This window comes from Nannobrachium achirus (genome assembly GCF_963921795.1).
Source record: "Nannobrachium achirus genome assembly, chromosome: 4".
NCBI lineage: Eukaryota > Metazoa > Chordata > Actinopteri > Myctophiformes > Myctophidae > Nannobrachium > Nannobrachium achirus.
The window spans coordinates 4,552,907-4,580,735 of NC_137813.1; the positions used below are offsets into that span (position 1 = coordinate 4,552,907).

Sequence of the window (27,829 nt, forward strand, 5' to 3'; positions counted from 1 at the left end):
CTAATCATATTTTAACTGGGGACCCCCCCCCCCCCCACCCACCCTACGAGCACTAAGAGCTACTTAACGTTGTGTATAACACGGTTCTATTGTGAAAATAGACGATCTACATGCTCACAATGCCTCGCAACCCGAGTCGTTGTGAGCATGTAGATCTGCTATTTTCACAATTTCTGCTTTAGAAATGTGTATATACCCTCTATAAACTTAAACTTTATGTTGGTTTATTTACTGTTGAGTGAGAAAACAATGTTGCACATTAAGTTAATCATCTGGGGACCTCCCACACAGGTTGAGAACCAACCCACAGCTCTGGAGCCACATGCGGGTCTTGGGTCCCTCCCTATAGACAGGTTTCTTGTTTACAAACATTGAGACTAAATGCACAGGTGACTGTATCATGTAATCAATTCCGTCCAATCCCCAAACCTGTTGTTTTGGGGAGCGCTGGTTTCATTGGCTAATTTTGGTACCGACCTGCGCGCGCATCTAGTTCGTATCAGTGTAACGTGGACCAGAAACCCGTCTATAGTGGCTCCCTATAGCTTTACAAAAAATATGGAAATTAACAATGTTTACTAATTACTAATTTACTAATGAATTTATCGTTACTGCAGTAGGACAAACATGAAACGTACATTCTTATGTTCTCCATATATAAATGTGTAGGATAGGCTAAATAAGAATGACATTAAGATAACTGAGCAATGTAATGTAACAGAATCGTTTGCTATAACTGTCAATGCTGCTGAATTATCTGTGTTTGATTTGCTGTCAGAAGTTATCAAACAAAAAGCAGTGTGGAGTAGGGCATATGTTGACAAAAACATATTTAACGAATAAAATTTGACTGGTTAATATACACTTAATTAATAGCCCATGTTGTCTTCATGATAAGGCTCAAACCTATTTTGCGGCTCCAGACAGATCTTGTATTTATGTTTTGGTCCAAAATGTCTCTTTTTGACATCAAAGGTTGCAGACCCCAGATTTTACACACTGTACTGCGTGAAAAACCTGGTGTCTTGGGGCTAATAAAACCAGCGAGATATATGTTAAAAACATATATCTATATAAAAAGTGGAAAACCGCCCAATCTGGCAACACTGACTATAACCACTAAAACCACCTGAGCGTGCACTTTCTGCTGTGTAAAAAGAAAAAGAAAAGAAACAGAGAGAAGAAAAAAGGACATGTAGACTATGTGATAATGTTTTGTTTTATTTAAAAGATAACAAATCAGCAACTTATTTGTTAGCACGCTGATCACAGATCCATATAAATGGCCCTTTATGGTGTTTAGAATTATTATCATAATATTGAAACTGACATTATCCTAGATAAAGTACTATGTTCTATCCGTCTGTCTTTCAATGTTATATGAGATACTTAAAGTGTGGTTCCTGTGGAAATAAGCCTCGGCTTTCTAGGATCTCCTTTTAGTAGACCTTGTACCAGTGATTTGTACTGTCATGAAACTGTACTTTTTTCTATTGCAAACTTCTAATAAATTCTTCAATCAATCAATCAATCAATCAATCATAGAACATCTGATCACTGAATAAAGTGTAAAAATAAATCTATATGCTTCTGTTTCAGTGATAACCTTGCAAAAAAAAAGGTTCGTATTCAAATCCTCATTTGTTGTTTCGCAACTATAGTTTCATCTGAAATAAATTATTCACAGTTTGAATCAATAAATAGTGTTGCACCCATTCATTAACCACTTAAAACCTGGCATCCAAAGAAACAATAGCAAAAAGAGACGATCTACAAGCTCACAAAACACTACAATGTGATGTGTTAAGAGCTAGGCTGTTTTTGCTAATTAAATAGGGCTCAGGTGGTAAATGTAGTTGATAAAACTGCAATAATAATAATCTTCACCCAAGATTGTAGTTACAGCAAGACATCTAACAAAAAAAATCCCTTCTTTTTACGGTATGAGATACTGTATCTCGATCCAAATTCACACTCACAATAATGTGCCAATCTGCTTAATAATAGTAAAATGCATCAAAATCACAACAAAAAAACATTAACAACTCATGTATTGCTATAGCAGGAGTCTTCAACGTTTTCAGGCCGAGGCCCCCTTAGTAGAGAGAGAGATGAAGCAGGGACCCCCACAACCTTTTCATAGATTCCATAGTTTCATTGTTTGGCAGCACAATCATCAGTGTATTTTGGATTCATGGCAATTTGTGTTTTAAAATATTTAACCACTACTTGAACCATCAATACTTAATTGAAGACCCCTGTGCTATAGGATTAAACCTTGAATTAAATAAGAGACCACACTAAAATCGATGCGAAAGGTCAGGCGCTCCGCAAATTCTATCCAGATTGAGAACACAGCAATAATAAATAATATAACGAAAACAAAATGTCACGGGAGCTGTTCTGAGAGCTTCGCCTTGCAACACGTACGCACATGCAAATACAAACAAACACATTAATATTATCCACTCAACTCACCATCGCCTCACGCAACAAAACAAAAAAATCTTCAATATGGAATTTGTGTCCCATTTTAATGATAATATGAGTTCACTTTGACACGTTTCATGTTCAACTCTGACTTTCCCCCCTCTCTCTCCACTGCTAAACTAGTCAAGTGCTGCGTGCCGTCTGCTTCTCATGGTGCCTGATTTATGATTAGTCGTATGACTGTGTAGCGCACAGAACAATTAGATCTCCAAGACCAAAATGTGTCCCTCCGCACCACGTTGTAGGGCTTGTAGATCAGGCTTCTGGGCATGTACTTTGACTTGCAAGGGCAAAGCGAGATGTGTGCTGTTCCCAGTCTGTGACTGACTGTGACCGGTAGCTGTTATTTCTGCTGTTTGTGTGTGATATAAAACAATCCTGCTACCGTTGAGTTTTTAATTCCCATCCCATCACAACCTAAAGGACGGACAGACGGTATGAAAAGTGTGTCTGTCTGTGTGTGTGTGTGTGTGTGTGTGTGTGTGAGTGAGAGAGAGAGATCTGTCGCTCAGTCTCAGATACTATGCTCAGACTCAGATCAGCAGCTGTCAGCACCAACAGACCCCGTTTCTCGCGTCAGAAACAGCGGCGGTCTTTCTCTCGGTCCCCCTCTCATGTTCCATACCAGTATAGTGCTCCAGAAAAATATCAAACATTGTTTAAAAGAGTCGGGCTGGCCCCGATCGTTCTGCGAGCCGCTCGGTGGGGCTCAGATTGGATCTGTGAACCCTCACACTCTAGGCGAGATTTATGCCCGATAATCGGGCCCGTTTCAGACGCAGGCAGCCCAATTGTCAGGATTGCCCCGATTGTCGGCTAGCGTGCGGCCAGCTTAAGCGTAGGCTACTCTACACCAATCACTGTGCTTTAAGCCTAGGCTACTCTACACCAATCACTCAACACTGGCTCAATACTGATATTATAATACTGATAATGGCACATGGCCAGGTTCTTACCCTAATGTCTGGCATTGTGCCAGGCATTCCAGATATGTCAGTGTTTCTGAATCTGGGCTGAAAGGAGCATTTCCAGATGACGTAATGTTTTGCTCTGGTCTCCCAGAATGAAGGGAACACAGAAAGCGGTCAGACTCTCTTCAGATGCAGAGGTGTAGATGTTATCTTCCACAGTTCCTGGAAACCAAAAATAGTGTAGTTAAGGTATAGAACTAATATCATCACTGTCGGCCGCAAAACTCCTATCTAAAAATAAATAAATAAATAAAGAAGTAAAAACTTTACAGTGCGTCTGTGTGTGGGTTTTACAGATATTGAACCAATGAAAAAGTGCTTAAGACTGAACCTCCTAATTCCACTGGTTCCTCAAACTAGTCGTTCAAACTAGGGCATTAACGAAAAAGTCGACTAAGTCGACTTCATAAGTCGACTTCATTACACAAGTCGACTCCCACCAGAGAAAGTTGAAAGTCGAAATAAGAAAAAAAATCTGTTGTTTTTTTTCAATCATTATTTTTGCTCCATGTGTGCGTCTGTACAGGTTTCAAACAGTAGGATTGCTTATTGTCAAGGACGGAATGATCCAATATTATCAGTGCTACATTACATTTGGTATAACATGGTTCTATTGTGAAAATAGCAGATCTACATGCTCACAACGCCTCGCGTTGCGAGGCGTTGTGAGCATGTAGATCGGCTATTTTCACAATTTCTGCCTCTAATATTTGACAATTTGGCCAATGTTTAATTTGTCATTTTAGAGGTATTAAAAAGTCCTTAAATTGGCACTTTAGAAATGTGCAGATACCCTCTATACACTTACGATAAAGTCGACTTCAACTAAACTTTTTACTAAGTCGAGTCAACTTGCAAAAATCACAAGTCGTTAATGCCCTAGTTCAAACCTCAAAGTCTAACTCCACATTAAAACCCTCCTATAACTCCACTGGAGCTGCACATGGTGAAGTGATCATTAGTCCACATTAAAACCCTCCTATAACTCCACTGGAGCTGCACATGGTGAAGTGATCATTAGTCCACATTAAAACCCTCCTATAACTCCACTGGAGCTGCACATGGTGAAGTGATCATTAGTCCACATTAAAACCCTCCTATAACTCCACTGGAGCTGCACATGGTGAAGTGATCATTAGTCCACATTAAAACCCTCCTATAACTCCACTGGAGCTGCACATGGTGAAGTGATCATTAGTCCACATTAAAACCCTCCTATAACTCCACTGGAGCTGCACATGGTGAAGTGATCATTAGTCCACATTAAAACCCTCCTATAACTCCACTGGAGCTGCACATGGTGAAGTGATCATTAGTCCACATTAAAACCCTCCTATAACTCCACTGGAGCTGCACATGGTGAAGTGATCATTAGTCCACATTAAAACCCTCCTATAACTCCACTGGAGCTGCACATGGTGAAGTGATCATTAGTCCACATTAAAACCCTCCTATAACTCCACTGGAGCTGCACATGGTGAAGTGATCATTAGTCCACATTAAAACCCTCCTATAACTCCACTGGAGCTGCACATGGTGAAGTGATCATTAGTCCACATTAAAACCCTCCTATAACTCCACTGGAGCTGCACATGGTGAAGTGATCATTAGTCCACATTAAAACCCTCCTATAACTCCACTGGAGCTGCACATGGTGAAGTGATCATTAGTCCACATTAAAACCCTCCTATAACTCCACTGGAGCTGCACATGGTGAAGTGATCATTAGTCCACATTAAAACCCTCCTATAACTCCACTGGAGCTGCACATGGTGAAGTGATCATTAGTCCACATTAAAACCCTCCTATAACTCCACTGGAGCTGCACATGGTGAAGTGATCATTAGTCCACATTAAAACCCTCCTATAACTCCACTGGAGCTGCACATGGTGAAGTGATCATTAGTCCACATTAAAACCCTCCTATAACTCCACTGGAGCTGCACATGGTGAAGTGATCATTAGTCCACATTAAAACCCTCCTATAACTCCACTGGAGCTGCACATGGTGAAGTGATCATTAGTCCACATTAAAACCCTCCTATAACTCCACTGGAGCTGCACATGGTGAAGTGATCATTAGTCCACATTAAAACCCTCCTATAACTCCACTGGAGCTGCACATGGTGAAGTGATCATTAGTCCACATTAAAACCCTCCTATAACTCCACTGGAGCTGCACATGGTGAAGTGATCATTAGTCCACATTAAAACCCTCCTATAACTCCACTGGAGCTGCACATGGTGAAGTGATCATTAGTCCACATTAAAACCCTCCTATAACTCCACTGGAGCTGCACATGGTGAAGTGATCATTAGTCCACATTAAAACCCTCCTATAACTCCACTGGAGCTGCACATGGTGAAGTGATCATTAGTCCACATTAAAACCCTCCTATAACTCCACTGGAGCTGCACATGGTGAAGTGATCATTAGTCCACATTAAAACCCTCCTATAACTCCACTGGAGCTGCACATGGTGAAGTGATCATTAGTCCACATTAAAACCCTCCTATAACTCCACTGGAGCTGCACATGGTGAAGTGATCATTAGTCCACATTAAAACCCTCCTATAACTCCACTGGAGCTGCACATGGTGAAGTGATCATTAGTCCACATTAAAACCCTCCTATAACTCCACTGGAGCTGCACATGGTGAAGTGATCATTAGTCCACATTAAAACCCTCCTATAACTCCACTGGAGCTGCACATGGTGAAGTGATCATTAGTCCACATTAAAACCCTCCTATAACTCCACTGGAGCTGCACATGGTGAAGTGATCATTAGTCCACATTAAAACCCTCCTATAACTCCACTGGAGCTGCACATGGTGAAGTGATCATTAGTCCACATTAAAACCCTCCTATAACTCCACTGGAGCTGCACATGGTGAAGTGATCATTAGTCCACATTAAAACCCTCCTATAACTCCACTGGAGCTGCACATGGTGAAGTGATCATTAGTCCACATTAAAACCCTCCTATAACTCCACTGGAGCTGCACATGGTGAAGTGATCATTAGTCCACATTAAAACCCTCCTATAACTCCACTGGAGCTGCACATGGTGAAGTGATCATTAGTCCACATTAAAACCCTCCTATAACTCCACTGGAGCTGCACATGGTGAAGTGATCATTAGTCCACATTAAAACCCTCCTATAACTCCACTGGAGCTGCACATGGTGAAGTGATCATTAGTCCACATTAAAACCCTCCTATAACTCCACTGGAGCTGCACATGGTGAAGTGATCATTAGTCCACATTAAAACCCTCCTATAACTCCACTGGAGCTGCACATGGTGAAGTGATCATTAGTCCACATTAAAACCCTCCTATAACTCCACTGGAGCTGCACATGGTGAAGTGATCATTAGTCCACATTAAAACCCTCCTATAACTCCACTGGAGCTGCACATGGTGAAGTGATCATTAGTCCACATTAAAACCCTCCTATAACTCCACTGGAGCTGCACATGGTGAAGTGATCATTAGTCCACATTAAAACCCTCCTATAACTCCACTGGAGCTGCACATGGTGAAGTGATCATTAGTCCACATTAAAACCCTCCTATAACTCCACTGGAGCTGCACATGGTGAAGTGATCATTAGTCCACATTAAAACCCTCCTATAACTCCACTGGAGCTGCACATGGTGAAGTGATCATTAGTCCACATTAAAACCCTCCTATAACTCCACTGGAGCTGCACATAGTGAAGTGATCATTAGTCCACATTAAAACCCTCCTATAACTCCACTGGAGCTGCACATGGTGAAGTGATCATTAGTCCACATTAAAACCCTCCTATAACTCCACTGGAGCTGCACATGGTGAAGTGATCATTAGTCCACATTAAAACCCTCCTATAACTCCACTGGAGCTGCACATGGTGAAGTGATCATTAGTCCACATTAAAACCCTCCTATAACTCCACTGGAGCTGCACATGGTGAAGTGATCATTAGTCCACATTAAAACCCTCCTATAACTCCACTGGAGCTGCACATGGTGAAGTGATCATAAGTCCACATTAAAACCCTCCTATAACTCCACTGGAGCTGCACATAGTGAAGTGATCATTAGTCCACATTAAAACCCTCCTATAACTCCACTGGAGCTGCACATGGTGAAGTGATCATTAGTCCACATTAAAACCCTCCTATAACTCCACTGGAGCTGCACATGGTGAAGTGATCATTAGTCCACATTAAAACCCTCCTATAACTCCACTGGAGCTGCACATGGTGAAGTGATCATTAGTCCACATTAAAACCCTCCTATAACTCCACTGGAGCTGCACATGGTGAAGTGATCATTAGTCCACATTAAAACCCTCCTATAACTCCACTGGAGCTGCACATGGTGAAGTGATCATTAGTCCACATTAAAACCCTCCTATAACTCCACTGGAGCTGCACATGGTGAAGTGATCATTAGTCCACATTAAAACCCTCCTATAACTCCACTGGAGCTGCACATGGTGAAGTGATCATTAGTCCACATTAAAACCCTCCTATAACTCCACTGGAGCTGCACATGGTGAAGTGATCATTAGTCCACATTAAAACCCTCCTATAACTCCACTGGAGCTGCACATGGTGAAGTGATCATTAGTCCACATTAAAACCCTCCTATAACTCCACTGGAGCTGCACATGGTGAAGTGATCATTAGTCCACATTAAAACCCTCCTATAACTCCACTGGAGCTGCACATGGTGAAGTGATCATTAGTCCACATTAAAACCCTCCTATAACTCCACTGGAGCTGCACATGGTGAAGTGATCATTAGTCCACATTAAAACCCTCCTATAACTCCACTGGAGCTGCACATGGTGAAGTGATCATTAGTCCACATTAAAACCCTCCTATAACTCCACTGGAGCTGCACATGGTGAAGTGATCATTAGTCCACATTAAAACCCTCCTATAACTCCACTGGAGCTGCACATGGTGAAGTGATCATTAGTCCACATTAAAACCCTCCTATAACTCCACTGGAGCTGCACATGGTGAAGTGATCATTAGTCCACATTAAAACCCTCCTATAACTCCACTGGAGCTGCACATGGTGAAGTGATCATTAGTCCACATTAAAACCCTCCTATAACTCCACTGGAGCTGCACATGGTGAAGTGATCATTAGTCCACATTAAAACCCTCCTATAACTCCACTGGAGCTGCACATGGTGAAGTGATCATTAGTCCACATTAAAACCCTCCTATAACTCCACTGGAGCTGCACATGGTGAAGTGATCATTAGTCCACATTAAAACCCTCCTATAACTCCACTGGAGCTGCACATGGTGAAGTGATCATTAGTCCACATTAAAACCCTCCTATAACTCCACTGGAGCTGCACATGGTGAAGTGATCATTAGTCCACATTAAAACCCTCCTATAACTCCACTGGAGCTGCACATGGTGAAGTGATCATTAGTCCACATTAAAACCCTCCTATAACTCCACTGGAGCTGCACATGGTGAAGTGATCATTAGTCCACATTAAAACCCTCCTATAACTCCACTGGAGCTGCACATGGTGAAGTGATCATTAGTCCACATTAAAACCCTCCTATAACTCCACTGGAGCTGCACATGGTGAAGTGATCATTAGTCCACATTAAAACCCTCCTATAACTCCACTGGAGCTGCACATGGTGAAGTGATCATTAGTCCACATTAAAACCCTCCTATAACTCCACTGGAGCTGCACATGGTGAAGTGATCATTAGTCCACATTAAAACCCTCCTATAACTCCACTGGAGCTGCACATGGTGAAGTGATCATTAGTCCACATTAAAACCCTCCTATAACTCCACTGGAGCTGCACATGGTGAAGTGATCATTAGTCCACATTAAAACCCTCCTATAACTCCACTGGAGCTGCACATGGTGAAGTGATCATTAGTCCACATTAAAACCCTCCTATAACTCCACTGGAGCTGCACATGGTGAAGTGATCATTAGTCCACATTAAAACCCTCCTATAACTCCACTGGAGCTGCACATGGTGAAGTGATCATTAGTCCACATTAAAACCCTCCTATAACTCCACTGGAGCTGCACATGGTGAAGTGATCATTAGTCCACATTAAAACCCTCCTATAACTCCACTGGAGCTGCACATGGTGAAGTGATCATTAGTCCACATTAAAACCCTCCTATAACTCCACTGGAGCTGCACATGGTGAAGTGATCATTAGTCCACATTAAAACCCTCCTATAACTCCATTGGAGCTGCACATGGTGAAGTGATCATTAGTCCACATTAAAACCCTCCTATAACTCCACTGGAGCTGCACATGGTGAAGTGATCATTAGTCCACATTAAAACCCTCCTATAACTCCACTGGAGCTGCACATGGTGAAGTGATCATTAGTCCACATTAAAACCCTCCTATAACTCCACTGGAGCTGCACATGGTGAAGTGATCATTAGTCCACATTAAAACCCTCCTATAACTCCACTGGAGCTGCACATAGTGAAGTGATCATTAGTCCACATTAAAACCCTCCTATAACTCCACTGGAGCTGCACATGGTGAAGTGATCATTAGTCCACATTAAAACCCTCCTATAACTCCATTGGAGCTGCACATGGTGAAGTGATCATTAGTCCACATTAAAACCCTCCTATAACTCCACTGGAGCTGCACATGGTGAAGTGATCATTAGTCCACATTAAAACCCTCCTATAACTCCATTGGAGCTGCACATGGTGAAGTGATCATTAGTCCACATTAAAACCCTCCTATAACTCCACTGGAGCTGCACATAGTGAAGTGATCATTAGTCCACATTAAAACCCTCCTATAACTCCATTGGAGCTGCACATGGTGAAGTGATCATTAGTCCACATTAAAACCCTCCTAACTCCACTGGAGCTGCACATGGTGAAGTGATCATTAGTCCACATTAAAACCCTCCTATAACTCCACTGGAGCTGCACATGGTGAAGTGATCATTAGTCCACATTAAAACCCTCCTATAACTCCACTGGAGCTGCACATGGTGAAGTGATCATTAGTCCACATTAAAACCCTCCTATAACTCCACTGGAGCTGCACATGGTGAAGTGATCATTAGTCCACATTAAAACCCTCCTATAACTCCACTGGAGCTGCACATGGTGAAGTGATCATTAGTCCACATTAAAACCCTCCTATAACTCCACTGGAGCTGCACATGGTGAAGTGATCATTAGTCCACATTAAAACCCTCCTATAACTCCACTGGAGCTGCACATGGTGAAGTGATCATTAGTCCACATTAAAACCCTCCTATAACTCCACTGGAGCTGCACATGGTGAAGTGATCATTAGTCCACATTAAAACCCTCCTATAACTCCACTGGAGCTGCACATGGTGAAGTGATCATTAGTCCACATTAAAACCCTCCTATAACTCCACTGGAGCTGCACATGGTGAAGTGATCATTAGTCCACATTAAAACCCTCCTATAACTCCACTGGAGCTGCACATGGTGAAGTGATCATTAGTCCACATTAAAACCCTCCTATAACTCCACTGGAGCTGCACATAGTGAAGTGATGATACTAGAATTCAAAGAGCAGACGATGCATGAAGTCACCGTACCAACTTTGATGAGGCAGTATTGTGTGTTTTGTTTGTTATTTTCATTTCCTGGCCCGACAGCAGCCATGTGCAATGTGCTTTATGAACATGCTGCCCTTTTCACATGCAATAACACAAATGCAAAATGTACTAAAATATTATAGGCTAATTGTCTCCAGTGGCGTATTCAGAAATTAGAATTAGGGTAGGCGAAATGCCAGGCAAGGACAGGTGACGGCCAAGACCCCCTACCCCTGCAACCCTATAAGACAAAAGCAGAAATGTGCATCCTATGGTCTCATAACATCTCACCAGCTGCTCTGTGCGTTCATAGCTCAGTAGTGTATAATACAGTAGTGTATGATACAGTAGTGTATAATACAGTAGTGTATGATATAGTAGTGTATAATACAGTAGTGTATGATTCAGTAGTGTATGATACAGTAGTGTATAATACACTCATCTCACCAGCTGCTCTGTGCGTTCATAGCTCAGTAGTGTATGATACAGTAGTGTATAATACAGTAGTGTATGATACAGTAGTGTATAATACAGTAGTGTATGATACAGTAGTGTATGATACAGTAGTGTATGATACAGTAGTACTCATCTCACCAGCTGCTCTGTGCGTTCATACGTAGCTCATATCATCTCACCAGCTGCTCTGTGCGTTCATACGTAGCTCATATCATCTCACCAGCTGCTCTGTGCGTTCATACGTAGCTCATATCATCTCACCAGCTGCTCTGTGCGTTCATACGTAGCTCATATCATCTCACCAGCTGCTCTGTGCGTTCATACGTAGCTCATATCATCTCACCAGCTGCTCTGTGCGTTCATACGTAGCTCATATCATCTCACCAGCTGCTCTGTGCGTTCGTAGCTCAGGTACTGAGGGAAGGTGGAGGGGAGCTGCTCCACCAGAACGCTGCTCCGTCCATCCTCCAGGGTCTGCAGCTGGCTCAGACAGCGCTGGAAGTGGTCGTAGGCCTCGCACGACACGTCCATGTGTCTGAGAGTGAAGTTCAGCCTAGTGGAGAGGAGAGGAATTACACCATACGTCCATGTGTCTCAGTGGTTCTCAACCTGTGGGTCGGGCCCCCGATAGACAGATCATAATCTCACCTCTTCTCTATAGACAGATTATAATCTCACCTCTTCTCTATAGACAGGAAGGTGGTGCAGATTATAATCTCACCTCTTCTCTATAGACAGGAAGGTGGTGCAGATTATAATCTCACCTCTTCTCTATAGACAGGTAGGTGGTGCAGATTAGATAAACTCACCTCTTCTCTATAGACAGGAAGGTGGTGCAGATTAGATAATCTCACCTCTTCTCTATAGACAGGAAGGTGGTGCAGATTATAATCTCACCTCTTCTCTATAGACAGGAAGGTGGTGCAGATTATAATCTCACCTCTTCTCTATAGACAGGTAGGTGGTGCAGATTAGATAATCTCACCTCTTCTCTATAGACAGGTAGGTGGTGCAGATTAGATAATCTCACCTCTTCTCTATAGAGAGGTAGGTGGTGCAGGGTTTCTGGAAGTTACTGCAGAGTCTGTAGAGCGTTCGGAAAAAGGCGTCCGTCAGCTCGTCGTCGTAGCAAACTGGAGGCAAACAGAGACACATCACAGCATTGTGTCCAGCACAGCAGAATATCTGAGCATAGTACGACCCAAAATTTAGGAAAGCCTTGACTAGGTACAGACTCAGCGAACACAGCCTTGCAATAGAGAAAGGCCGCCACAGACAGACCCCGCTCCCAAGGGAAGATAGGCTATGCACCCACTGCACACAAAATGTGGTAGAAACAGAGCTACACTTTCTAACCACCTGCCCACTATACCAAGACATCAGAGACACATACTTCCCACAGATTACACACACCCGAAGTGAATTTGAAAACTCGACCAATGATGAAAAACTCCCATACCTACTGGGAAACATACAACAATGTGCGAACACAGCAGCAAGATTTGTGAACTGTTGCGACAAAAGAAGGCTAGAAACACAACCACCCTAAGGACTACAAACCATGGATTGACATCTAGACCTACTGCACATACAGTATGAAACAGAGCTGATACCTTTAAATGCATTTTGAGAAAAGATAATGCTGCTATTTGTACCCTGTATATATATAAAATGTTACAATGCGACATAGCTCTGTTTACACAATGCTGTACCCCCTCCAACTGTATATATGTTCCCCATTTTCAACTGTTTTTATTGTATTTGTGATACTTGCTTTGGCAATGTAAACGTATGTTTTCTCATGCCAATAAAGCTCCTTTGAATTGAATTGTGTCCAACCTGTTGTAGCAGGAGTCATTTGACTATTATAGTTAACACTTACTGCCCTCTAGTGGCTCCATCTTGTATATTAAAACTTACTGTCTGCTGCCAGGATGATGCTAGTGTTGTCATGGAGATCTGACTCCTCCTCCTCAGTCCAGCTGAATTCCACATCAGCATCTGAAATATATTATATATTATTATATATTTATCATTATATCCTGAAATATATCATATATTATTTATCATTACATCCTGTAATATATCATATATTATTTATCATTACATCCTGAAATATATCATATATTTATCACTACATCCTGTAATATATCATATATTTATCATTACATCCTGTAATGTATCATATATTTATCATTACATCCTGTAATATATCATATATTATTTATCATTACATCCTGAAATATATCATATATTATCATTACATCCTGTAATATATCATATATTATTTATCATTACATCCTGAAATATATCATATATTTGCCAGACCCATGAAATGGGTAGGCCTACATAAGCAGATGTCGGTCCGGGTTTTCTATATAAAGGGTATATATGATGATGACATGATGATGACATGCCTACAAAAGGCATGATGTCATAAATGATGATGACAGACAAGGGGTCTGGCACAACCAGGTTGACCTGGTCTAGTTATCATTACATCCTGTAATATATCATATATTATTTATCATTACATCCTGAAATATATCATATATTTATCATTATATCCTGTAATATATCATATATTTATCATTACATGCTGTAATATATCATATATTTATCATTACATCCTGAAATATATCATATATTATTTATCATTACATCCTGTAATATATCATATATTTATCATTACATGCTGTAATATATCATATATTATTCGTTACATCCTGTAATATATCATATATTATTTATCATTACATCCTGAAATATATCATATATTATTCGTTACATCCTGTAATATATCATATATTATTTACCATTACATCCTGAAATATATCATATATTTATCATTACATCCTGAAATATATCATATATTTATCATTACATCCTGAAATATATCATATATTTATCATTACATTCTGTAATATACTGTATCATATATTTATCATTTTTCTGTAATATATCATATTTATCATTGTTCTGTAATATATCATATAGTTATCAATACATCCTGTAATATATCATATTTATCATTATTCTGTAATATATCATATATTTATCATTAGTCTGTAATATATCAAATATATTTATCATTATATCCTGTAATATAACATATATTTATCATTACATTCTGAAATATATCATATATTTATCATTATATCCTGTAATATATCATATATTTATTAAGCAAAAGGACAACCAAAGCCCTTTTCTCTCTTCAATTAGACGTCACATTCAAGGATGGCTAATGTGTTTATTCATTTATTACGGGCAGAGGCGGCCCCTCTCGTGGCCCTTATATATGCCTTGATATTATGATGTCACCCTTTGCCCCTCTCTGATTGGCTACGGATCTTACCTGTACAAAGGTCATGTTGGAGCCAGTCTAGCTGCCTCACCTTGACTTCACCACCTGTTGGACAGAGCAGACGTTAACACCACACGTAAACCAGTAAAGCCCGGATCAGAGGCTACGGTGGAGAGCTATCCACCGCAAATTTGAGGTGGTCAAGTCAGAAAATAAGTGCAGGCCATCATAGTCACGGCCCACGGTGAAGTCCTTTACCCCGTCTAGACCGGTTCAGGTCGACCAATCAGTGAACGGGGTGTAGAGCCTGTCTGTCTGATAGTAAAAACAGAGAGATGTGTTGGGACTCGCGGTGGAAAGCTCTCCACCGCGAGGAATGATGTAACGTTGTAGTGTCATGACTCAAAAATACTCGAAAAGACTACACCCGACTATGATCCGGGCTTTAGACGCCTAAGGACGACAAGCGACCTCACCCTAAAGGGCGAGGTCGTGCCATGTCTTGGCCATCTGGCCAGTGATCTATATCGGACCAGTTACAGTCGTGGACAAAGTATTGGCACCCTTGCATTTGTAAAACAGAAGAGAGAGAGAGAGAAATAAATAAATCTTCCAGAAGCTTGGCAAATGAAAACATATTTTGCATCAACATACAGTATTTGGTTTGCAGAGGAACACAGCATAAAACTAGAATAAATACAGAATCCTAGCTCATTCTACACAGAAACTTGCATAAATACTTAAATACACTGTAGTTGAATTTCAAGCAGGCTATTCACCTGGAACTCACCTGTGGTGAGTCCAAGTTGACTTTAATCTTTAGTAAGCACTAATCCACCCAGTTTAAATGGAGTAAATCCCTCATTCTGCTGTTTTGTGTCACACACTGAGGGGCGGCATAGCTCAGGGGTAGAGAAACCGTTATTAGAGCATGAAGGGTTCCCGAAGGGTTCCCTGTTCGAATCCGGGCTCCCCCTGAGTTAATGTCGAAGGGTCCTTGAGCAAGACTCTGAACCCCTAATTGCTCCCGGTGAGCAGGTTGGTGCCTTGCATGGTTTCCTCCGCCACCGGTGTATGAATGTGTGCGTGAATGGGTGAATGTAATGCACAATCTATGTAAAGCGCTTTGGATAAAAGCGCTATATAAATGCACTATTTATCATTTACCACTGAGCATGGACCAAATGAAAAAGGAGAGAATTGTCAGGAGGTCAGATTGTAGCCAAACATGGACAATCTGAGACCAGTGATACTCAAACTCCGGCCTGCGGGCCACTTCCGGCCCGTGACACTATTTTGACTGGCTTTGAATGTCCTCGAAGTCATGCATGCAACAAGCTTTAAATTGAGCAGATTGGACCTTCCGTTCCAGAGATAATGGCTAAAACATATTGAAAGTGGCCATCATTATAATGTCATTATAAAGGTGATTTGTCCTCTGACCTGCAGGCTCCGTCAGATGTCTGTTCAACGTGACGTTGTGCTGACACATGCTGAGAAGATCCTCTCCAACATCTGAAACACAACAACATGATGAGAAGATCCTCTCCTACATCTGAAACACAACAACATGATGAGAAGATCCTCTCCTACATCTGAAACACAACAACATGATGAGAAGATCCTCTCCTACATCTGAAACACAACAACATGTTGAGAAGATCCTCTCCTACATCTGAAACACAACAACATGATGAGAAGATCCTCTCCTACATCTGAAACACAACAACATGATGAGAAGATCCTCTCCTACATCTGAAACACAACAACAACATGATGAGAAGATCCTCTCCTACATCTGAAACACAACAACATGATGAGAAGATCCTCTCCTACATCTGAAACACAACAACATGATGAGAAGATCCTCTCCAACATCTGAAACACAACAACAACATGATGAGAAGATCCTCTCCTACATCTGAAACACAACAACAACATGATGAGAAGATCCTCTCCTACATCTGAAACACAACAACATGATGAGAAGATCCTCTCCTACATCTGAAACACAACAACAACAACAACATGATGAGAAGATCCTCTCCTACATCTGAAACACAACAACATGATGAGAAGATCCTCTCCTACATCTGAAACACAACAACAACAACAACAACATGATGAGAAGATCCTCTTTAACATCTGAAACACAACAACATGATGAGAAGATCCTCTCCTACATCTGAAACACAACAACATGATGAGAAGATCCTCTCCTACATCTGAAACACAACAACAACAACATGATGAGAAGATCCTCTTTAACATCTGAAACACAACAACATGATGAGAAGATCCTCTCCTACATCTGAAACACAACAACATGATGAGAAGATCCTCTCCTACATCTGAAACACAACAACATGTTGAGAAGATCCTCTCCTACATCTGAAACACAACAACATGATGAGAAGATCCTCTCCTACATCTGAAACACAACAACATGATGAGAAGATCCTCTCCTACATCTGAAACACAACAACAACATGATGAGAAGATCCTCTCCTACATCTGAAACACAACAACATGATGAGAAGATCCTCTCCTACATCTGAAACACAACAACATGATGAGAAGATCCTCTCCAACATCTGAAACACAACAACAACATGATGAGAAGATCCTCTCCTACATCTGAAACACAACAACAACATGATGAGAAGATCCTCTCCTACATCTGAAACACAACAACATGATGAGAAGATCCTCTCCTACATCTGAAACACAACAACAACAACAACAACATGATGAGAAGATCCTCTCCTACATCTGAAACACAACAACATGATGAGAAGATCCTCTCCTACATCTGAAACACAACAACAACAACAACAACATGATGAGAAGATCCTCTTTAACATCTGAAACACAACAACATGATGAGAAGATCCTCTCCTACATCTGAAACACAACAACAGCACACAGACATGACATGGAAACAACACGTTTACACTGTGTCTCCTAGTAGGCTCAATTAGGGGTGGGCGATACTGGATAAAAGCATTATCACGATATGCTTCATGCAGTATCACGATACACGATATTATCACGATACTGTTTTATGCGGGTTTTTAGGTTTATTATGATTATTAGACCCTCACATATATTCTATAGATAATCTATTCATTTGTATGCTGCAGATAGAAAGATAGATAGACTAATCTATGATTTTTTTAATGATAACATTCAGATTTTTGATTAAACAATTATCATTTTTTACCTCAAAATATTTACTAGTTGGTGTGATGATGGTTCAGGTCATTCAAATGGGTCCCAGAAATGTTTTATGGGTTCCCTTAAAATGTTATCAGAGTGTTGTGAGCTTGTAGATCGGCTATATTCAAAACAATTTGGCGGGACCTCTCTGGGGGTCTCGACCCACAGGTTGACAACAACCCATGCCTTACCATTGAAACTTGAGGGAAAACAAATTACCTTATGGTTGGTTTATTAGACCCACACAGATATTCTATAGATAATCTATTCATTTTTATGCTGCAGATAGAAAGATAGTTTTTTTTTAATGATAACATTCAGATGTTTGATTAAACAATTATCATCTTTTACCTCAAAATATTTACTAGTTGGTGTGATGATGGTTCAGGTCATTCAAATGGGTCCCAGAAATGTTTTATGGGTTCCTTTGAAATGTTTTTTGAGTGTTGTGAGCTTGTAGATCGGCTATATTCAAAACAATTTGGCGGGACCTCTCTGGGGGTCTCGACCCACAGGTTGACAACAACCCATGCCTTACCATTGAAACTTGAGGGAAAACAAATTACCTTATGACCAACCAAAGTCAGGAGGTTTGTTATGATACAAGCTTTATTTTTAGAGAATTACTCACTCATTATCATCCTAGCTTTTCGCTTTTCTACTAACAATAATGGCATGGTTTTTATGACTAAGCCAATTATGTAATAGATAAAATAGACGCAAAATAGACGCGACGATTTCACCGCGATTCGCGACGACACACGCATGCATCAATGGTGAAAACATAAGCACTTTACAAATAGCAGCAAATAGCTACTTGTTTATAGTTAATAAAAACAGATGCATGGATTTACAAGGTGATCTAAATCATCTCATCAATACTGCCAGAACACACAGCTATGGTTGAGACTCCAGCACAGTTCAGCTTTGCAAGCAGTGAGATGGCTGATAGCGATAGCAGGACGGATAAGTAGTTTGCGTCCTGTTAGTTTAATGCATCCATTATAAAAAATATGCTTCAAAGAATGCAGGCCAAGCTGCATCACTGCTTTACTAAAGTCCCGTGAAAGTGAAACTAAATCGTGGACCACTGTGCCGTGCTCCTGCACACAATCACAACTCAGTCAGTGCTGTAGACACTCTGTAGCCTGTCTGCGTGCTGCACGGGGGAGGGGCCGTGAAAGCAGGGGACAGATCCTCAAACTATATGACACGTTGAGCCGCGACACGTTATAGCTTGTAGATCTGTTCTTTTTGGCGAATTACACCACAGTACTATAGAAGTATAAATTAAGCAATAGAGCTGCGACTCATGGAACGTGCACTCGCTGTATCCAGAGCCTTTTCTAAATGACTGTTTGTATCACAAGAGAAACGATATTCTGAAATGGCCTATCGTGGCAAAGCTGTATCGCCGAGACGATAATTATCGCCATATCGCCCACCCCTAGGCTCAATGTTAAAACCTTTAACTCTGGCTCTACTGTAGGTGTACCTCTCATTGCCTTCTTGTCATCTGCTCAAAACCTTTGCTTTCAACTAAATGCCACAGACTGCCAGTCTGAACGAGTTGGAAAGAGTCTCTCGTAGTCTGTTTGGTGGAGAGCCACCTTCAGTCAGTCAGTCAGTCAGTCAGTCAGTCAGTCAGTCAGTCAGTCCATCAGTCAGCCAGTCAGTCAGTCAGTCAGTCAGTAGGCATTGTGCTGTTACCTGTGCAGCAGAGCATATGAGCGGAGCGGAGTGGGAGTGGGGCTGTTTTGAATCGAGCAAGATGGCATCTTTTACAACAAGAGGAAGGAAGTGTTATGTGATACGCAGCGGAATAATTATTTTTTGCTATGAACCTGAGCGCAGAGTGAGATGTGCAAAGCAAGGTTAGCGACGGAGCGGGGGATCAAAGTGAACCAATAGCAAGCGTTACAACATCAGCCACCTGGAGCGAGGAGCGGCATTTCCTGGTACTCCGCTCATGTGCTCTGCTGTGCAGTAAAGCGGCTTGGGCATTGGACCGTTAACTGTGCAGTAAAGCGGTTTGGGCATTGGACCGTTAACTGTGCAGTAAAGCGGTTTGGGCATTGGACCGTTAACTGTGCAGTAAAGCGGTTTGGGCATTGGACCGTTAACTGTGCAGTAAAGCGGTTTGGGCATTGGACCGTTACCTGTGCAGTAAACTGTTTTGGCCAGAGTTGCCATGACAACGCTGGTCAGGCCCGTTCCGGCCCCCAGCTCCAACACCGTGGCTCCTCTGAACGTGGCCGGCTGGGAGAGGATGTAGTCAGCCAATAGGAACGCTCCTCGCCACACCTAGCCAATGAGAGAGGAGAGGATGTGGTCAGCCAATAGGAACGCACCCAGCCAATAGCAGGGGTGGATGAGGGAGGAAGATGAGAGAATAATGCAGTGTAAAACAACGAGACAAACTTTCACCTTGTCACATGTTTCATGAGCAACACTTGGCTGACATGGCGTAACGGTGCTATCCTTCATATCTTTATTGTATTTATTTATTTATGCATTCATAACACTGGTAAGCATCTCACACACACAGGAATGTGGTGTAAGGACTGTGTGTGCTTTTGTCCGCTCCTATGAGGACAGAACAGTTGAGGTGAAGAACAGAGGTCCTCCTATGAGGACAGAACAGGTGAGGTGAACAACAGAGGTCCTCCTATGAGGACAGAACAGCTGAGGTGAACAACAGAGGTCCTCCTATGAGGACAGAACAGTTGAGGTGAACAACAGAAGTCCTCCTATGAGGACAGAACAGTTGAGGTGAACAACAGAAGTCCTCCTATGAGGACAGAACAGTTGAGGTGAACAACAGAAGTCCTCCTATGAGGACAGAACAGGTGAGGTGAACAACAGAAGTCCTCCTATGAGGACAGAACAGTTGAGGTGAACAACAGAAGTCCTCCTATGAGGACAGAACAGGTGAGGTGAACAACAGAAGTCCTCCTATGAGGACAGAACAGTTGAGGTGAACAACAGAAGGTGACACTAACCTGTTTGCCCACATCTTCTAGCGTAGTGGCCATGGTATGCTCTGTAAACATTAAACACACGATTACTCTATGCAAACATGTTATTTACAGTCTATAACACATGATTACCCTATGAAACATACACATTTATTTACAGTCTATAACGCATTAACACAAGTCATCATGTTTCCATAAACGTATTCGAATTAGGGAAGCATAGCCTCTCCTAGCCTTCATTACGCGCCCCTGGACTGGGACTAGATGTTAGTACCAAGGTTTTAACTGTCTTTAAACTACAGATTGTACAGACTGTACCTCGGTCAAGACAATACAGAATACAGATTGTGGAGTCACACCAAAGGTTTTTATCGCAACGCTCAAAACAGACATTTCAGGACCCAAACGTATAACAATACATTCTGAATTAACCACTTAGGACCATTTAATCAGCTGCTCTGCATGCATTGTGAGCTGCAGATCTGTTTTTTTTTTTGTTTTTTTTAACATAAGTTAATCTCACATAAAATTCCGAACTTCTGTTGAAACATATTTTAAAGGATTTTTGTTGGTAAATGTCTCTCTGGTGTCACGTGTAGAAAAACTGAAGTATAAATCAGGCGTTTCCTACCGATCCTTATGACATCTTTGAGGTCCCGGTGGTCTTCATCGTCTTCATCATCATCATCATCATCATCATCTTCACTGGCTGCTGATTGGCTGAGGATGGTAGGATACACCTGGGTTCTCTGTGTGTGGATGCTCTGTCTGGGCCTGCAGAGAACAACATCTCCTCTGACTGACAGGCCTCATGTTCAGAGAACAACAACATCTCCTCTGACTGACAGCTGTCATGTTCAATTGTTCAGAGAACAACAGAATCAGTTTACAATTTAGGCATTTAGCACATCCATAGCGACTTACAACTAGAAAGATGACATTGGAAATTGCAAGTGTGGTTGCCAACGTGACTATATTCTGCAGCAAGCTAACTGTGAAAATGTGAAGCTCCCATTGATTCCCTATTCAAGGTAAAAACCCATTCACAAATTTTCATTCAAAAAGTTTATCTAGAAGAATAAATAAAGTTTCCCCAGGACTATTAGTGTGGTTGCAAGCAGTGTTGATTTTGTCGACTAAAACCATGACGAAAAATGTTTGTCGACTGCATTTTTTTTCACTGACGAAAACGAAATAAAAACAAAATTAAAAGTAAGCTGTGATGGCTAAAACTAAATATATTGACAATTTCGTCAACAAAATAAAAAAAAACTAGACTAAAACGTTAGGGAGGGACTGGTGGAGAGTCATTTTATGTCTGGTTCCTCTGAGGTGTTGCGTGCTGAAAATAGCAGTTCAGCTATTTGTCATTAAGATGCCATCAAGGGCTGCCAAAATACATTTCAGTTCACTAAATCAACTGTAGATTTAGTCGCCTAAAATCCTATGATATTTAGTCGACTAAAATTAGACTACAACTAAAACGTTCTAGGTGACTAAATTATTGTGAATTATATTCAAAAGACTATGACTAAAAACTACATCAAAATTTGCTGTCAAAAACAACACTGGTTGCAAGGTAATACATCAGTACATCATCATCATCAGTTTAAAGTCCTCTTTCCAGGCACCACTGGGTTGGACAGGATTCTCACTATGGATTTCTTCCAGCAGAAACACTCCATGGTCTCATGGTCCATGCTGAGTGCTTTCATGTCAGAAACGCTCCATGGTCTCATGGTCGATGCCCAGTGCCTTTATGTCAGCCACCACGGTCGTCTGCAAGGTCTTCTTAGGCTGCACACTGGCTCTCGTCCCCTCTACGTTAAACAACATTACTCTCTTCACCCAATCCTCTTCCTTCCTCACAACGTGTCCGTACCATCGCAGTCTGCCTCTCCTCACCACTTCCGCAATAGTCTCGCGTAGCCAGACAACTATTCCACAATCTCTGAATGCTATATAGCGTCTGGAACTACAACTCCTGAACGGCGAGTAATGGAATCTGGCATTTCATGAACATATATTTTAAAATGTCATTTCTGATAAGCAGCAAGCTAAATAGGCTCAGATGATTTTTATTTAAATTAGTATAAATGTGCACAATGTTAAGAATGAAACAGACATGAAGAGGAGGCTTCACTTCCACTTTAACCGGGCTCTCATCATAAGAACTTCTGTCCCCCAGACTGTATGACGGGAGCATTTGCAAATCGTGGAGTCAACAGTCTGGCCACGCGAGACTACATCCACTATAGCCTCCATTCCATCTTCTGTCTCAGCTCTGCACTGGTCTTTCTGTCTCAGCTCTGTACTGGTCTTTATGTCTCAGCTCTGTACTGGTCTTTCTGTCTCAGCTCTGTACTGGTCTTTCTGTCTCAGCTCTGCACTGGTCTTTCTGTCTCAGCTCTGTACTGGTCTTTCTGTCTCAGCTCTGCACTGGTCTTTCTGTCTCAGCTCTGCACTGGTCTTTCTGTCTCAGCTCTGTACTGGTCTTTCTGTCTCAGCTCTGCACTGGTCTTTCTGTCTCAGCTCTGCACTGGTCTTTCTGTCTCAGCTCTGTACTGGTCTTTATGTCTCAGCTCTGCACTGGTCTTTATGTCTCAGCTCTGTACTGGTCTTTATGTCTCAGCTCTGTACTGGTCTTTATGTCTCAGCTCTGTACTGGTCTTTCTGTCTCAGCTCTGCACTGGTCTTTCTGTCTCAGCTCTGTACTGGTCTTTATGTCTCAGCTCTGTACTGGTCTTTATGTCTCAGTGACATGTGATCATCTCTGTTCTGTTCAGCTGGTCTTCCTGCTCCACAAACCTGCGTGTCACCTCCAGGTCTCCGTCCTCGTCTGTGATTGGCTGCACAGTTCTGTCCACTTCCTCCTCTGCCACCGGCGTGCTCCCTTTCTCATCTTCCCTCCCGCCGTCTTCCTGTGTGTCACTGTGTGAATCTTCCCCGAAAGCAGTGGGAAGGAGCTTGAACTTGGAAACAAAGACTGTGGGGAGAATTGCAGGAAAAAACATTCTTAAAATGAATAAGAAAATATATAAAAAATTACAGTTTCTAAATCACATTATTTTAATCACATTTATTTTAACTACTACAAAATATACACAAATATATACACACACACACACACACACACACACACACACACACACACACACACACACACACACACACACACACACACACACACACACACACACACACACACACACACACACACACACACACACACACACACACACCTGGCTGTCCCACTCGGTTGAGGCGGGTCATGAGGTGTCGTGCGTTGGGCTGTAGCAGGTGAACATCTGACAGAACCGTGTCGTAGTGGAAGGTGATTCTGTCCATGATGGATGGATGGATGCTCCTACATCAGCTCAATGACAGCTACTTAAAGACCTGCTGAAAACAAACATACGGTACATATTGGTCATACATAACAGTACTTAAAGAGCTAGCTAGTGAAAACAAAAATACATATCTGTAGTGAATCTTCAATTGAAGTGAAAGGACCTCCGCTCATCTGCCAATAGAATTAGATGAGGTGCTGGATGCCTGAAGAAGGTCTATGACCGAAAGCTTGCACTTTATTTAACTGAAAATACTGAAAGAACTTGGTTTTGCAGTCAAACACCACCAGCATCCATATTCTGGGGGGACCATTCACCAAAAATAGCCAATCTACAAGCTCACTAAAAGATGCCTTGTGAGCTTGTAGATCGGCTATTTTTGCTGAAGAGAGTTGGTGTATGGAAGAATAACTCAAGTACAGTATGAGTACAGCCGAGCCAGTGTGTTGCGCTGGCTTGCCTCCGGTCCAGCCAATCACAAGCCGCGGCCGACATCTCACACCCTATGAACACAAATGTGTTTCCATAGCCACTGCCTTGTCAGTCTATAGGAGCTACACTGTGACACTAGGGTTGGAGGCGGTAACCGCCGTACCGCCGTACCGCGGTATACCGAGGTCTACCGCGGTGTCATTGTGCTTACCGCGGTAAAAAGACAAAAAAAAGGTCTATTTTTTATTGGAAAACAAGCGAGTTTTAAAACGGGGGAGAAGCGAGGACCGCATGCGCTCCATGCCGCTCTGCTCTGGGCCGTGTACTACACGTTGGAAGCCACATACGTCACTCAGACACAGACCTGCACATAGTGCACAGGGCAGGAGAGTACGGAGCACAACTCTATGACGGAGCAGCATAAACTTTCTCTGTAATCCACTCGACACAAGGATGTTAATACATACCTTGTGTTGTGGCATATTTTTTTTTATTCATACGGATTACTGGCGGAGCGCGGGCCGCGTGGACTAAAACCGAAAATGAAACTATTTTACTTTTTCCACCGCGTCGCACGTCGGCGATTTTATAACCTTTTCTGACAAGTCTTGTAACTAAAACCTATATATAGCAGCACTCAATCACTGCGATTTGAGAGTTGAGACGTGACGTGAGTTTACAGAATCACTGTACACGATCTGACTACCCTTCCTCTTCTGGTTTGTTCACACAGCTGTTTGTGTCTGAAAAGCCCAAGTAGCTAGCCTACGTTACTATGGTAACCCGACAGTGCAGATCTAAAAGCTCAGAACGTGTCGCGGATGCGATGTGTTGTGAGCTTGTAGATCTGCTCCTTTGAAAGCCAGACCAGCTGTGCTGTACGGAGAAGTATAACTCGGGCAGTCAGGCTGTGGAGAGGCGACTTTTGGGACTTTTGGGATTGCAATATTTTGGCTTATCGCCGAACCTTAATTAATAGATACGGGGGTGCGGTAATTACCGCAGTACCGGCGGTAAATGGGAAGACGGTAATCGCGGTAACAAAATGTCCATACCGCCCCAGGCCTATGTGACACTGAGCGTCGCTCGTCAGCCCACCCATCTTTACATATTAATGTATTCATGAGTTATGCCTACTTTTTGACCGTCAAATCACATTCCCCCCAGCGCCATGTCCCTCCTTTCTGGACTGTTTCACTAGGAACTGCGTCACCAGAAGGAAGTGGAGCAAGTGGAGAACTTCTGCTGCAGTCTGTCTTTAATGATGGCTGCTCCCACATCCCCTCAATGACAGCTACTTAATGCCTGGAGAAAACACACAACACACACACACACACACACACACACACACACACACACACACACACACACACACACACACACACACACACACACACACACACACACACACACACAGCAAGATTTGTGAACTGTTGCGATAAAAGAAGGCTGGAATACGACCACCCTAGGCCTAAAGGACTACTGTGTTTTTTTTTCATGCCAATGAAGCTTATTTGAATTCAATTGAGAACATCAGCATTTAAGGACAGTGATTTTATGCATGCCATTTTAATATCATTTCCCTGTGTGAGTTTAAACTCTAAAGTCAAACACAGCAGATGTACAAGCTCACAACGTGGTGTGTTGTGGCTGGTTGTGAGCTTGTAGATCTGCTCTTTTCTGTGTGTGACACCGCTGTAACTCTAATCCCAATGAACCCCAAAACCTAACATCTAAAGTGTGTCTCTTCCTAAACCACAAAACCTAACATCTAAAGTGTGTCTCTTCCTAATCAGCATATTGTCCTAATGTGCATGTATTTGTTTATTCATAAAACAACTATTTCTCTCCAAGAGCATGTCACAATGCCTGTTACTAAAGTTCTAATATAGGCTACCACACATGGTGTACACTATGACACATACACCTATTTGAATCCAACTAGCAATTGTCTCAACTCAGCTTGATCTGAGATAATGCATGTTTGCATGTTTATTGCCATACAGGCAGTCCATGATTTAAAGTACAAGTGATGATAGAACAACACATGTCAGTCTATAGAGTTATATATAACACATGGTCTATACAGTCTATAGAGTTACATATAACACATGGTCGGGTCACTCGGGTGCAAAGCACTGCAAAGCAGAAAGGTCTGCATGTTATTTATAGAGGCTGGTGTCTGCTTTCAATGTCAGAGTAGTCATGTGAACAGCTTCTAAACCACACACTGTTTAGTCCAACTAAAACAAAACAACACATAGATTACTCTGGCATGAATAAAGGTAAAACAACGTAGATTACAGAATTACCAGCATCACTTTGTTAATCCAACGTTACCTTTAGGTCAGAGCACTACTTTAACAGGTTTAGTAAGAGATCCTAACGGTTGATTAAATGTAAATCCATGGAACAGTAATCTACACAGGTGATGTACATCTGTTACCGTTAGATTGTAATGTTTTCAAACCTTATATAGCAGAATAGAACCTTATATTCTATAGATTATAACACTATAATCGTATATTCTACAGATTATAACAGAATAGAATCTTATATTCTACAGATTATAACAGAATAGAATCTTATATAGCAGAATATAATCTTATATTCTACAGATTATAACAGAATATAATCTTATATTCTATAGATTAGGCTATAACATAATAGAATCTTATATTCTACAGATTATAACAGAACATAATCTTATATTCTACAGATTATAACAGAACATAATCTTATATTCTACAGATTATAACAGAACAGGTTTAGGGTAAAGAGGGGGCGGGGTGCACATAAACAACATGCATCTTTATGTTAAACTCAACGAACATCACAGCCTAATGAAGCTGTTGAATTAACCTGCCGTTTAGTCAACAAACACTGCGGTTAGAAGTCCACAGGGAGACTCATTAAAGAGCGGAGAACACTCAGTAAATGGTGTTTATTTGAACACTCAGTAAATGGTGTTTATTAGAAGGATAAACTCACAGTTAAACTTCTTCCATGCTCCTCTGCTG

At 41.7% G+C, this 27,829-nt stretch overlaps 1 protein-coding gene across 1 annotated transcript; it reads right to left on the reverse strand.

The window, feature by feature from the left end:
• Nucleotides 1-1,369: 1,369 nt before the first annotated feature.
• Nucleotides 1,370-27,829, reverse strand: mettl22 (methyltransferase 22, Kin17 lysine). The gene is made up of 13 exons (XM_080724770.1): nucleotides 27,801-27,829; nucleotides 25,947-26,114; nucleotides 24,270-24,429; nucleotides 23,836-24,013; nucleotides 21,659-21,801; nucleotides 21,052-21,092; nucleotides 20,209-20,353; nucleotides 16,274-16,345; nucleotides 14,882-14,935; nucleotides 13,444-13,524; nucleotides 12,554-12,656; nucleotides 11,908-12,076; nucleotides 1,370-3,623 (listed from the first exon to the last, which is right to left on the reverse strand). The coding sequence occupies exons 3-13, from the start codon at nucleotides 24,373-24,375 to the stop codon at nucleotides 3,576-3,578; spliced, it is 1,140 nt and encodes a 379-aa protein (XP_080580896.1). The 5' UTR covers nucleotides 24,376-24,429; nucleotides 25,947-26,114; nucleotides 27,801-27,829; the 3' UTR covers nucleotides 1,370-3,575.

Coding starts and splice junctions, on each gene's coding strand:
- mettl22 (XM_080724770.1), bottom strand. CDS start 24,375: ATGGACAGAATCACCTTCCACTACGACACGGTTCTGTCAGATGTTCAC. Junction 14,936..16,273: donor ACATCTGACGGAGCCTGCAG/GTCAGAGGACAA, acceptor TCTGTCCAACAG/GTGGTGAAGTCAAGGTGAGG. Junction 3,624..11,907: donor ACGAACGCACAGAGCAGCTG/GTGAGATGATAT, acceptor TTTGGTTTCCAG/GAACTGTGGAAGATAACATC.